At 40.1% G+C, this 14,719-nt stretch overlaps 1 protein-coding gene across 1 annotated transcript in view; it reads right to left on the reverse strand.

The window, feature by feature from the left end:
- UNC13C (unc-13 homolog C) overlaps positions 1-14,719 on the reverse strand; it is a gene marked incomplete at both ends in the record, with an annotated part of 411,981 nt that overhangs the window by 218,557 nt on the left and 178,705 nt on the right. Inside the window, 2 exons of the mRNA XM_080934341.1 lie at positions 8,190-8,331; positions 10,293-10,520. Of these exons, the coding sequence (XP_080790467.1) occupies positions 8,190-8,331; positions 10,293-10,520 (370 nt within the window). The remainder of the gene's footprint in view (positions 1-8,189; positions 8,332-10,292; positions 10,521-14,719) is intronic.

The raw sequence follows: 14,719 nt of genomic DNA on the forward strand, positions 1-14,719 counted from the left end.
AGGAAGGAGCAGAGTAGAGGGGGTGGGGAAAAGACAGAGTGTGGGCAATAGAGACTAAGACCAAAGGAGCTTACAGCTGAACTAGCAGGGTTCTAAGGATACCGAGAAGTTGAGGGGATGGAAGCCCATGAGCTGGAAAAGTTGAGGGGGAGATGAGAGGGGCTAAGGACCTGTAATACTGAGGAAGCATGGAGGTCGGAATGCATTTGATAGGCTAATAGGCACTGTGGGTAACTATTTGTTCTTTCTGCCAGTGAGGAAGGAAATGGCTCCTTTGGTAGAAGGGGACCAGCTTCAAGGCTCCTGAGGAATGCTGCTGGCTTTGTCTACCTACTAGAACGTGGGGAACTGGAGTTTCCTTTTTGGGCCTGACAGTTTGAATTTCTGTTTAAAATTCTATTATTTATGAAGGATTTGAAGTACTTTGAACTCCACTGGATTTCACGTAGTCTAGGCTACTGGCTTTGAATTCTTGATCCTCCTGCCTCCACATCCCAAGTGCAGGATCATAGGCTGAGGTACCATACCCAGATTCATTTTCAGTTTGAAACTTAGCAAAGATCACGACCTCCTCTTTCTCTACCCACAGAGCACATTGGACAGTCTTTAGAGCTGTATTTTTCCATAGTTTGCTGTTTATTAATTCTCTTTGGGTTTCCAGTTTGTGATTTTAAGAAGCAAAATCCACTTTCTCTACCCCTTTCTTTTGTTACAAAATTCATTGGTTCTAGAGCAAAGAGATGGTAACATAAGTTCCTTTCTTGTTGTTTGTACTGATTCTAGATTGGTAACAAAGGACACAGCCTTGTTGCAAGTGAGAGGCAATGCTGACTGGAATTCCTCTCTTTTAGGCAGATGAACAGTATAGTCTGTGTTTAGTAAAAACAAAAAAGTTTAAACTCATAAAGGGTGAGTAGACTCCCTCTTGCTTTGAAAACACAGGAAAGTATCTTCTCTGAAAAATGATGTGCTAGTGCAGATGCCATTATGGTAGGCTAAGGAAATGCTGCCTTCCCTATCCAGCCGCAGGAAGGACTATGTGAGTGATCGAAGCAATAAATCAAATCCTGATTGCTTTCCTCCTGTCATTTTAAAATATTAATCTGCTGTGGTATGCATGAATTTTTATTTAATTGTAGTGTTAAATAAACCATCTTGTATACAGCACAGTTTATGTTTAATTTACACTCATCCCTGACTGAGCAGCACATGGCTTGGTGACAGCCAGATGCCTGTGGCTCTTTGTCTGCTACTAGAGCTGGGCATCTGGAAGTGGGTATAGCTATTAAACACTTCTAAAGGGCCAAACCATCTCTGAACAGCACTGTCACAAGTTCACGGTGTTCTGTGTTACAGCATCTCCCACAGCAACACTGAGTTAAAGGGGAAAATAATGTTTATGTATATAGGTGAGGTGGTTTGAACATATAGTCTTTCCACAGGTTTTTATGCCTGAACTCTTGGCCCTGAGGTGGCAGCGCCATTGGCAAAGGCCATGGAACCTTTCTGAAGTGTAGGCTCCCTGGAGCACGTTCTTGGAAGTGAGCCTTCGAGCTTCAAAACTCACTGTTTCCTACTTGTGCTTGGTTCTTAATGATGGGACAATACTTTCACTGCCACGCCTTCCTGACAGGATACACTCTACCCATGAAAGAATAGGCTCTAATAGGCCAGTAATACCTTGAACTGCTTCTTACCAGACATTTGGTCCCTAGTGTCAAAAAGAAAATATATAGAACAGTTTCTCATGATTTGGAGAATTTAAAGGCTTCCTTAGACATCGAGAAGGATACTAGATCCAGAATGGTTCTAGAAGTCTGATTGATAATCTCATAGAGCAGATAATGTTTCATAAAAGGTAAAACTGCTTATATCAGTTCTTTTATTGCTGCCTAGCACAGTGTTTTGTACTTAGAGGGCGCTCAAGTGAAGTTAGGGAGTGGCTAATTGATTCCCCTGAAGAGAGTATAGCTGGTTTGCCAGTGAACTGTGTGACCAGAGTGCGTAAGCCACAAACCATTCCTGCTCAACGCCACAGTAGAGAAGAGCTGTTTGCCTTCTTACCACAAGTGTTGTGCTGACAAGACTTCCTGTTTACAGAATTCCTTCTTATGAAATCACATGATATAACATGTCCCTACTACAATCTTATGACTACCTTCTCTCTAGGAAAATACAGCACAGAAAAATTTTTTTTCTGTTTCAGACATTTGAAAACAAACAACCAAACACAAAACAAACAATATCCAGGGGAAAATGAAGCTTGAAGGGTTGCTTAGGGAATTCTCTGGACACATCCCACCAACATACACATGAGACACAGGTTTCTTAGCTCTCTCCTTTATCTCATTAAACAAACACATCTAAGGATTGTTTTCTCTCTGGAAACAGCTTCTTCTCAATTTTAGGGAATGGCTTATAAGCACAAAAGATACCATTATCTTAACACTGGGAATTCGAATGAAACATCACAATTAATTGTGAGGTGAGCACCCAAATGATTATCAAACAGCCAAGACTGAGAATACCTTAACACTATAAAACATTTTAATTTCCAAAGAACTATAATTGGCATTGTCACAAGTAATCTTAAGATGTGTGACAGCCCCTTGTTCTTTAGGCTTCTACCAGTGCTCCAGGGGCCATGCTTTCTTCTATGAAGCATGCTAGAATGGGCTATTCTCAAGTCACATGCTGTCCATTTATTTCTTCAAATAATGAATTTTTAAATTAGCACACTGAAGACTGCTTTTTGTGATGGAATTTTCACACATCCTTTGTTTAATATGCTCCCCTTCATCAACTTACTGCCCCATTTCTTCCTGGCTATATCTCTTCTCTGTCTTCTTATTACACATTCTCCTTTGCAAATCTTTCTCTTTGTTCTTCTCTCTACTCTTCTCCAATGATATCTTCTCTTCCTTTTCTATTTCTAGTTTCATGAATTTACACACAAATATACACAACACACACACACACACACACACACACACACACACACACACACACACTTAAAATTCTCAGTTTAAGCTGCCCAAGAAGTGATAAAAACATTAAAACTGAAATATCTTATCATAAAAATCTCCAGAGGGCATCAAGAGACCTCTAAACAAAGGAACAATTAAACTTTATAATCACATCCAACAATTGAACAATGATTTAAGTTTAGTTTTTTACAAGATTTGTGCCAGCCTGCCTCAGAGTGGAGAATCTGCTTGTAGGAAAAGGCACATCTGGCCATCATCACTTACATCTGGTATTCGGCTTCACAAAAGGGGGATGTTTCCTAAAAACTGTCTCTTCCATAACCCAGCTGAACTTCAAGTTTTTCATCAACAAAATAAAAGCCACAGACCTAACAACCTTTCTCTTTTTGCAGTATTACAACTATGCGCGCTTTGGTTGTTAAGTGCCCTTGCTATTTGGGTGAGAACACTTTTTACATGAGAACATTGTCATTGTGTTGCCATAGTTCCCAGAATCTGGATGTCTTATCCCATAGTTCCCAGAATCTGGATGTCTTATCCCATAGTTCCCAGAATCTGGATGTCTTATCCTATAGTTCCCAGAATCTGGATGTCTTATCCCATAGTTCCCAGAATCTGGATGCCTTATCCTATAGTTCCAAGAATCTGGATGTCTTATCCCATAGTTCCCAGAATCTGGATGCCTTATCCCATAGTTCCAAGAATCTGGATGTCTTATCCCATAGTTCCCAGAATCTGGCTGTTTAGTTTTGGGTGCTTATCCCATGCTGTCTAGGTTGTCTGGGGTTGACATTATTTTTGGCTGGTGTGAACACTGACCACTATCATATCTAAACCTTGTATATGGTCCTGATGTTGATAGGGTATTTTTTCTACACACAAACACTTACCTTACAAACGCTTTCCCTGCATACAAGACACTTAGCTGATTTCTCATGGGGAATCTTCATAAGATTAAAAATGAATGGTTAGGTAGATTTTTTACTTCTCAGACTGCTACTGGCCTTCTGCATATCAAATCCCTTAGAAGTATTTATTTTGCCAGCCAAGACTTGCAATGACTCTTATACTGTTTTATTTCACTTTTGCTTATCATTTAAACTCAAGTTCTCAGATTTTCATGTCAGTCAATACTGACTAACAAGGGATATCATCCTACATTTAAAAATCCCTATAAGCACACAAACACAATGAAGTTCCACCAATGAGCTGACCCCTTGCAGGATCAAAACTCAAGTGAGCCTCATAATTACTTCAGCTTCTTGTCTGAGGAGACTGTCCTAGCCACTGTTCAAGAAACGTAGAGCCATTTGGGCTCTCTGGACCGAAAAGATGAAGCTCAAACTCCAGGAAAAACAAGGTGACTGGATGTCACAAGCCACAGCACTGAAGAGAGCAGAACAAAGGGAGGGTCCCTTGTCAGAGTCACTTGGATATGATGAGGGTGCACTTATGCTAACGCCTCAAGGTAGCCTAAGAACAGTAAATGGATTAGATGCAACAAAGCCCAGCATCCACCTAAGGTCAGGTAAAGGAGCAATTCTCCATTTAACTGAGGAGAATGCCTCATAATTCAAGAGTTAGGAAGCAGAGTGTACATAAGTCTCTGGTCTTCTTAGGGAGCAGCAGAATAATCTTTAAGCCCCATTTCAATTCTGTCTAGTAGAGTTTTCAAACAAAATCAAAACAAATGAACACTTTCTATATAACTGATTTTCAGAACAAAGAGTAAGAATATTTGCAGAATGTCAGAACACCCAGCTGCCGACAGCATGATATTTGCAAAGTTGTCCCAGCTGCTGACAAAAAGCTATTCGCAGTGTTGTCCAAGACACAATATAGAAGTAAAGGTGTAAACAGAAAAACATGCTGCATATTGAGAAAACCTTGCAGACAAACCTAAGCTATGTGGACACAATGTTATTGCTGGTCAAGGGCATCAAACATTTATGGCCTATTATGCAGGCTCAAGTAGTCAACAGACTTTCAGGACCAACAAAAAATTTCAACTAAGTAGTAGAATACAGAATCCACATAGAAAAATCAAATACTACTACACACCATGATGAAGCCCTCAAGAACAGAAGCAGGCAAAGTATATGCCATTGATTATAACTTTAAAGAAGAGAAAAACAAAAACTTAGGAAGAAACCCAACCAAGGAAGTAAAAAGCCTCCACAGTGGAACTAGAGAATAATGCAGAAATAGAAGAAAACCCTGCAGATACAAAGATAATCCAAATGCATGGAGAGAGTAAATTAATGGTGTGAAACTGGTTACACAGTCAGAACAACCAATGCTATGTAATCACACTAAAATGACAATGTGATGTTCTTCACAGAACTAGAGAAAAATTAAGTCTCATATGGAAACAAAAAAGAACCCTACTAGTCAATTCAGAAAAAACAGAACAATAACAGAGACATTCATACAGCATAAAATACATCTTAAAACCCAAAACAGTCTGTACAGCAAAGGATATTAAATTGAATCAAGTCAGAGCATCAGGAAACTGTGAGAAAAACTTCAACCCAAATGTGTATCAATAGAGCTTCCACAATAGGGTGAGAAACAGAAATAATAACCAGGATGTTTCCCTTATATGAGAGGAAATTCGGATCTACAGGGTCAAGTTCTTCCACAAATCCCAAGCATCAGAAACACAAGGGAATACTATGTCACCCGGTGATGATGTTGCACAAAAGAGCAGAGAGAATAAAATATGGAAGGCAGCAGGAAGGGACAAGAGCATATGCCCTATGAAAACAAGGACTAAGTAGACTTCCTGATGGGAGCAATGGGAACACAGACCCAATGGAATAGATCTTGAAAATAATGTTACCAAATGATAATCTAAGCCATATGAACATGTCAGAGCACACAGAAAAAGAACACAGTCCAATGTAGGCTTTCTCACCAGAACTCTATGCACATAAAGAATGCAGTAGAAGCTGTTTTTCCTAAATGAAGAAAGAACAGCCCCAATCAAGCTGCAGCTAGACTTGAATTAACAAAGGCCAGAATGCTTCCTGGTAAGATAAGAATGAGGCTGAGATGCCTGCTGTGTCATTTGATTTAATACTAGACTCTCATACAGGGCTATTAAGAAATAAAAAGTCTACTTGGAGTTGACTCTTTCATGGCTTTATTTTACAAAGAAAATAATAAACTGAGTATTAAATTAATATGGAAATAATGGAACCATCTTAATGCAGTAGACATAACTATGAAAGAACACCATGTAGCTCAGGCTTTCTTAATTTCAGACTTCTTTATAAGGGTTTGGTCCATTGAGCCATAGTCCTGAGTATAAACAGACAAACAGAACAGAACAGAAAGTCCTGAAATGCAGCCACCCACACCTGCAGAGCTGGATTCCATCAAAAGGTAAAGAAGCAATTTAGCTGAGAACAAATAATGCTTTCAATAATAAACACTCAAATGTTTATAGGTATAACTTATACCATACTAGATTTTACTTAAATATACATCAAGGTCTGATTGCAAAACTATAAAGCATATGCAACTAAAAATTATACACAACTCTGTAAAAATGTCAAACTGTTTGAATAGGCTCTTAATCAAGGAAGAGACACAGCATGCAAGCACAACAATGCTTATCTCTTAGTTGTTAGAAAGATACATAATAAGACCTACATAAGATGCCACTGTAGATGGGTGGGATGCTAAAATTTAAAGGATTTCAGACTTATTCTTACCAAGAACTGGAAGTTTGGATTAGACTTGGAACATCTGTACATTTGTGAGATAAACAGGAAATGATACTGGGATACAACCCAGCACTAAAAATGACAAGAACTAGTGATTCATTATAAAACTCAAAATGCCCATGTCGAGCAAATGGAACTCTATGGAAGAAGGGCGCGTGCCTCATGACTCCATCTATGGGAAATGTAGACTCTGAGAAACACAAAGCATGTCACATCAGTACCCAGACTGGCTTCTGCTCGGCACAAGGGATGTCAGAGGAAAAGCCATGTGTGGGGCATGACATGTGTTTTAGAAGAGGCAAGTTCTCTATCTTGTGGGTGGTGACAATTTTATAGACGCAGGCATAGACATATAGCAAACCTTGACTGTTTACCTGTGTGCAGATTCAGTCTGTCAATGATGCCTCAGTCAAAGTCTTTTTAAGGTTTTGTGTGTGCCGCTTCCATCAAAGGTCTGCAGGCTCAACAGCATTTGGTTTGTGTGATGCTGTGGCAGTCTAGCTGCCTCCGCACTGAGTTCTTTGCTCTTGTTTACGATAGGTCTCCACCGCCACACCCCTGCTTCCTCCCCACTGCCCAACTGGCTATATTCTTTTACTTGACTTCAGTAGAATCTCAATTTGTAACTATCCATTGATTTCTTGTCTTCCATTGAAAAAGAGCTAGGGATGAGCCTACCCATCCGTCTGAAGAGAAATGTCACCCAAACCTCACCATTCATTTCATAGTTACACAATGCCAAGTAGTTCTCTAAACCAGTTTTTATAAAACACTTTTCACTTGTCTATATTCAAACAAATAACAATCACAAACCCCACACCCCATGTGTTAAACACGTAAACAGATCCAGGATTGCTCACTTAGCATAGAAAGAAGGAAGACACAGCAGACTTAAGCCCCTTATCGACTTTTTACCAGATTATAACTAGAAATCATTCTATCATTTTTTTTTTTTCTCAAGAAGAGTTATAGAAAGAAAAGGGTCCTGGAAAAAAAAAAGTGATTTCTGGCTCTTGGGTGCAGGATGTAAGAGTTTATAAAGAAATGTCCTCATACCCATTGAAAGGTCATAAAGCTTTCATTGGCCATTTTCTTTGGGTGGTCTAGTCTCATTTCTACCATGATGGATGGATGAGGTGGTGTCCCAAATATCTCTTCTGTCACTAGTCTCAAATCTTCACATACAGTACAGCGCTTGCCCAAACCATGGGTTTCCAACTCTGAGCACTCACATCCCAAATCACAGACCACAAAATAAACCTCTTTGCTACCTCCTCCAGTACTGCCTCAACTGTACTTCTAAAGCGTAAACAAAGCATTTTATCATATTAAGTTTAAAATTCTAGCTCCCCTTTTTCAACATTTCTGCACGAGGTTAAAGTATAGTCGTGACTTTAGCATTCATGAGTCTGTGTTAAATTCACCCTCAAACACTGTTGTCTCTGTAATTAGCTTTATGGTGTGTACTTACAAGTAGAACTTCTCATCCCACACTGGATTCAAGTTCCCAAAGATGGTTTTTGTTCTTCTTTTATTCTTGCCAACTTGAACTGTCACATATGGGTCACTGGACCCTGTTTTGTCTTTTGCCTGCAAGCCTTGTGCAGAAACCACTGAAATGAACCAGAAATAAAGGCTTCAATGTGACAATGCTTCCACAAACAAAACCGTTAGAATATTTTCTGTCATTTTACCCTGGGTTTGCAGATACAACCTCACCACATTCATTCTCACAGGTCACTGAATGCCACAAACATCTAAAACAGATGTTCTACCACTTTTCCCTTGTCCCTCTGTTGATGGACACCTCTGCTGAATTAATACCTCAGCTGCTGTGAGTTGTGCTGCACAGGAGTAAGACAACTTACTTAAGATAGTGGTTTTAGGTTTTGTCTCTTTGGGGTATATACTCCATAGTGGGACCCCAGGGACATGTGGCAGTTACATTTTGAATATCTTATAGGACTCTTCTTGTTGTTCTCCATAATAACGGTTCTAATTTACATCCCTCTCACCTCTGTACTGGGCTCCTTTCCCTCCATATTCTGACCCACACTTAGTTTTTGTATATTTGGAGGTTAGTCATCCTAACATGTGTGAGGAGGTAGCTCGCTGTGTTTGAGATCTGCATTTCTTTAATAATCAGCGATATGGAACTTTCTGTGTGTACCATTGGCCAGGTATAAATCTCATTTTGATAAATGTTGACACAAGTGTTTTCTTGTTAATAGGAACTCATAGCAAAATACTGCCATTTCCTATGGCATGCATGAAATTGGAAGAGATTGTGTTCAGATACAATTGGACCTGATACAAAATGGTGTCACTACTACAAGACTACAACTGTGTGCAAGAAGCTTTTAAAGTCCTAGAGAAAGATAGCATGTGTGTGTGTGTGTGTGTGTGTGTGTGTGTGTGTAAAAGGAACATATTTCAAGAGACATATCACACATCAATGCGACGACAGGAAATACTATGTACTACATTCCTAAAGCACATGACAGATGTCCTAAGCTTTCAGAACAAAATGGCACTTTGCAAATTAACTAGTTAGCTTTTATCATTCTGAATTGTATTCATATTTGAAAACACCATGGTGGACATGAGCAGAAACATAGAGTAACAGCTGTAACTTGGAAAATATCCAATGATATGTACTTCTATATGTGTATTGGCTCAGGTCACATGCAGCATACACACACACACACACACACACACACACACACACACACTCAATGCCCAGAAAAATTCAAATGATTTAAAAACGTAATTGATTTAGTATGAGTACAGATCAGCTTAATCCAGTAAAGAATTTTTATTATATTATGCAATAAAATGATATTTTTCTTCTATGCTTCTGGTGTTACTTCTTTTAGTATATGGGTATTTTGCCTACATGTTTGCACGTGCATCAGATGTGTGCAGTGCTTATGGAGGTAAGCAAAGGGCATCAGATTCTCTGGACCTAGAATTGTAAGTGGCTGTAAGCTCCCATGTTAATACTGGCAACTTAAACCAGGTCCTTAAACCAGGAATTAAGCCAGTTTATGGTAAGGGCAGTAAGTACTAATTAAACAATAATACATCTCTCCAGCTCTCGTGTGTATGTTAATATCATTCAAAGGACCAGCTTTAGAATTTTCATTTAAAGAACTTAACCATCACTGATGTTTACTTCGGGGTCAGATGGACAAGTGTGTAGTTACTAAGATAATTCCCCTCAAAGCAACACAGCAACAGCCACCCTCAGCGAGGGCCTGACTGACACTGCCGTCATTATTCAGCAGCGGGAAACTCGAAAAGCTAATTTATTAAATCTTTAAAATATTGATGGATAAATTAACAGAATATAGAGTGAACTTATTCAAATTTACCGCATACATTTGAGAAAATTGAACAGGCAAATTTGTCAACATTGATGACATTTTTAAAAAAATCTATTTTATCTAGAGGGTTTTTTTGTATTGGTGTTTCCTGATACACACACACACACACACACACACACACACACACACACACACACACAACCCTCCATATGGAATAAAACACTAAAGAATAAAGAAATGTATTGTACCTGTAATGGTGATTTTGGCTGACCACTTAGATGTCCCATCTAGCACGCTCTGCTTGGCAGCTTTTGTGTACTGCACAAAATCCTCTTTGGAGATCTGGAACATTTCCTGAATGACTTCAAACACCTCTGGCCTGTTCCTCTCCCTGATCTTCATTCTTTCTTTCATGGCTGTGATGATGGTCTGCGTCTTGTCCTCCGCACCATGCTTGGAGCTCTTCTCTGCTGCTCCTGCAATGGAAAATCAGGGGCTGTGTGAAGGTACAGGCGTCACCCTGAGATGCTTCAAAAGGACATGCATGTGTGCCAAAAGTCTAGTTTAGAGGAGCTGGGATGGCGTTTCTGTTAAATATCAGGAGAAGGAATCAAACTGAGAGCATTGGTCTATATTATGGTCTATGATAGGAAGCAAGTGGACTTCACCCATAAAGCCACAATACTGGAACAAGTAAGGACTTTTTCAAACATTTGGTTTGAATTATGAGCAACAACAACAAAAACTTCAAAAACTGCTGCATGTAATCAGGATGTCACATAAGACATGTATGTATTTAACACTGCAAACAGAACTGAGAACTGGATCAAACATAGGTGGCACATTTCAACTGGAAACAAGTCAGACTGACTCATCCAACTCCTCTCAGAGGGATGGACACTAATGAAATTCTGAATTTTATTTACATTAAACGAACTCCCATTGCACACATACATTCCACACCAAAACATAGTGAAGCATCCACCGGAAGTTCTTATTTGCAAATAGCATTTGGAAACAGCATAGAACACTGGGTGTTCTAGCACCTCACAGGCAGCACACTTAAAATCTCCCCAACAAACGTGTTTAACAGTCAAGTGGTCTAAATTTCACTTCCAACCAAAACCTTTCAAAGTCTAAGGAACCTTTGTTTGTTTTGTGATTGATATCAACTCCCTGGGATTCTGAGATTCACAAATGCTCCCAGGTTGGAACAGTCCTCAAGTACCATGTTTGTAGCCTCCAGCTTCCTCACCCACCAGAGGGATCCTCACTGGTGGGCATGGCCTCCTGGGATGCAAAGGTGCACGTGTGTGTGTGTGTGTGTGTGTGTGTGTGTGTGTGTGTGCCTATGTCATGGCACAGGAGATGTCAGAGTCTGTTCTTCCTACCATGTGGGTTCTGGGAATTGGACTCACCCTGACAGTGTTAGTTTAAAAGCACTTTTATGTACTCTGCAGCCCTCACACATATTTAAATGAGAAGATTAAAAAAGAATGAATCCTAATTTAAAGAACATTCTTAAATACTTTACTCATCTGTTGAAGCATGCCCTATAACAGCTGTGTATTTGTAAATTATGTGCCATTAAGTAATTAAGCGTGTTTACAATTTACCAGTAACAGCTTGACTACACAGTGCATAGCTTTTACTCAGTAAAATAGACTGGGTTAGGTTGGACTGCATGTCTGCACTACCTAACGGGCATATTTGGCCTCAAGTATTAGGATGTTCTTTAAGCGTCAAAGATGGGTAGACAATACCTGCCAAGATTCAAAGTGTCTGGAGAAATCTGCTTGGTGACAGTCACACTAAGGTATTTGAAGGGTTAGAAGCAGTGAGAAGATTTTATTCATTCTCTGGCTAGTCCAGAGGATCTAGAAAGAATTCTCCAGTCCTATATTGTCTAGGACCCTGGGCTTAGACTCTTAAATTCCAGGGGAGTCCCGATGAGTGCTGTTCACAACAGAAAATGCTCACATTGCAGCAACTACAAATTTAAAGCTCGAACCTCAAGAGATTTCTTATCTCAAAGAGTCAAATCTCTGACAATTAACTTGGAAGTCTCTTACCGCTTCTTTTGATGTTGCAGTTGTGTTCCTGCTTGAATACAAACAGATTAGTCAGATCTGTGAACTGAAATTGCCAATCTGGGGAGGGAAGGCTGACAGAAACTTATGTTTGAGCCCCTTATCTGTCATTTCCAGAGAAGATACATAGCTTTGAAATGTTTCTGTGTTTACATTTTGTTTCTGAAGAGCTCCGATCGGAGTTTCAGATATGAATTTGTAATTAATTTGGCGGCTGATCTGCGAGCCCCTTTCATTTCTCATCATTGTTCCTCAAACACACATGTTAATTTTCCAATCAGACTGTGTTTATAAATTGCCTCCGTTTGTCACAAATTTCCAATCGTTTGGGCTTATTTTATTTATTTCAAAATAATCTCAAGGTAATCAGTGATAACTGCAAATAAGGGTTTATGTAAGTCTTTTAAAACACTCTGGTAGCTTCCTGAGGTAGAAGACACTGGTGATGAACAGTAGCTGAGATCAGAGGAGCCAAAGCCCCACCCCCACCCCCTGCGTCCCAGGATGAGGAGCTGCCCCATGCAGCCTCCATCTCCCACTTAAAATAGCTCATTGGACAGAGCAGGCAGTTCAGTTACACACAATACAGCAGGGAGGGAATCCAGCTTAGATGGAGTGTCCTCCAATCAGTGAGAACTCAACATTACCTAGAAGGGAAAATATTCCACACAGGGAAACTGGTTTTTTTCGACATAATGTCACTATTGACCAGAACCTCTCGTTTTCTTTATTTTCTTATTCCTTCTTTCCTTCTCCCTTCCTTCCTTCCTTCCTTCCTTCCTTCCTTCCTTCCTCCCCCCCTCCCTCCCTTCTTGGGTGTGTATATACGTATAAAACATCAACCTTCTCCTTTGTTCCTAGCCCCATTCTTCCCTCATTTACACAAGTGCTCCACACAACTCTGCAATCTTCAGGTCTCCTGACTCCATGAGTTACCCTCTATTCTAAGAACACATTTTTGTGTTCTCCTTAAAAGAAAATTCAGTCCAAATCTACTGCTTATACTTTCTGTTCGCTACAAAGCACCAAAAACCATGGATACGCCACATTTGTATCATTAGCACCTTAATGTGATATAATTATTGCCAACCTGTGAACATTCAGATCCCCTTATCTGTGTGTGTGTGTGTGTGTGTGTGTGTGTGTGTAGCTGGTAGGACTATGCTCTATTAAATGCATAGCCTAATGTCTAGGACAGTATTTAGAAAATAGCATGTGCTTCAGAGATACAGATGCCAACCTATTTCTTGAAGGAATTAAAGGTGAAAAGACAGTTGTCATCAATTTAATGAATCATCTGTTTTTTGCATACTGTGCTCTGGGCCATAATCCTGGAGGGAGGACTCCCCATAATGCACAATAATTAAAGCGCTGAGAATATAGTTATGAAGAGGAAACAAGTGTCCCTTGCTTCAGCTCTGGAACTCATTGGAAACAATGGTCATGTGCCTATCACCAGAAAGTGAAAGCTGAGCCTGCTGAACTTGGACTAGCCTGAGCTTTCCAGCTTATGCATCTCACAGTTAAGGTAATGCAAGCGCAAGTAGCCAGCTACACATGGAAGGGATGTGTCAAGAAGGTTACATGACAATAAAGTGCTAGGCATGTAGTTAGCATGTTTGGAATAAAGAAGACCACCACCTTCCAGGCACAAACTGATGTGTTCTGAAAGTTTGCACTTCCCTAAATGTCAGCACTGGAACCGCATCACCAACCTGACAGTGTCAGAAGATGGGCAATCAGGAGAATAGGCAGGTACTGAGCACAAAGCTTTGATGGATGATGGTCTTAACAATACAGGGCCAAGGCAGCCCTTCTCCACTTAATCCTTGTGGAGTACAGATCAACAGCTGACAATGGGACAAACATTGGGGGTACCTGGGAGCTGATGCAGTGAGAGATGAAGTTTTGATATTCAGCATCTACCTAGTTTATGGCGATTTGCTATAGAGCTGCACATGAACCAGAACATCATCCCTTTGCATTTGAATTCTTTGCTCTCCTCTCCTTTTTCCCCTCCCCTTCTCTCCCTGCATCTCCCCTTCCCTTTATCCTTCCCCCTTTTCTCCCCACTTTTTCCCCTTTCTTCCTTCTTTCCTTCCTTCCTTCCTTCCTTCCTTCCTTCCTTCCTTCCTTCCTTCCTTTCTTTTTAGACAACAGGTTGACCTTGAATTTGCTATGTAACAGATTATGTTCTTGGACATCTGATCCTCCTGTCTCTATATCCTGAGTGCTAGTGCACATATCATGCTATGCATGGTTTTATGAAGTGCAAGGTACTGTACCCTGGGGTTTTCATTACTGCTAAGCGAGCACCATCAACTGATCTTCACTTCAACTCCCATAGCTGCTTCTTCACCCCAAGCCTTAGCTACCTCATCCATAGGCAAAGGGGAACAGCGATGTCTCCTTTAATGAGGTTAGTGAGGATGGAGCTTATGTAGATAGGAAGTGTGACAACTAATGAAACCTATTGTCACTTAATGATGATGAAATGTGGGATTTTTAGAGAGTCAAACAAGCAAAGATCAGAGACATCTATCAAAGCATTTCATCCTAGCAAGGAATTGCAGAGCTTTGAGCTC

The sequence above is a fragment of the Micromys minutus genome (assembly GCF_963924665.1).
Source record: "Micromys minutus genome assembly, chromosome: 21".
In the NCBI taxonomy this organism is placed as follows: domain Eukaryota; kingdom Metazoa; phylum Chordata; class Mammalia; order Rodentia; family Muridae; genus Micromys; species Micromys minutus.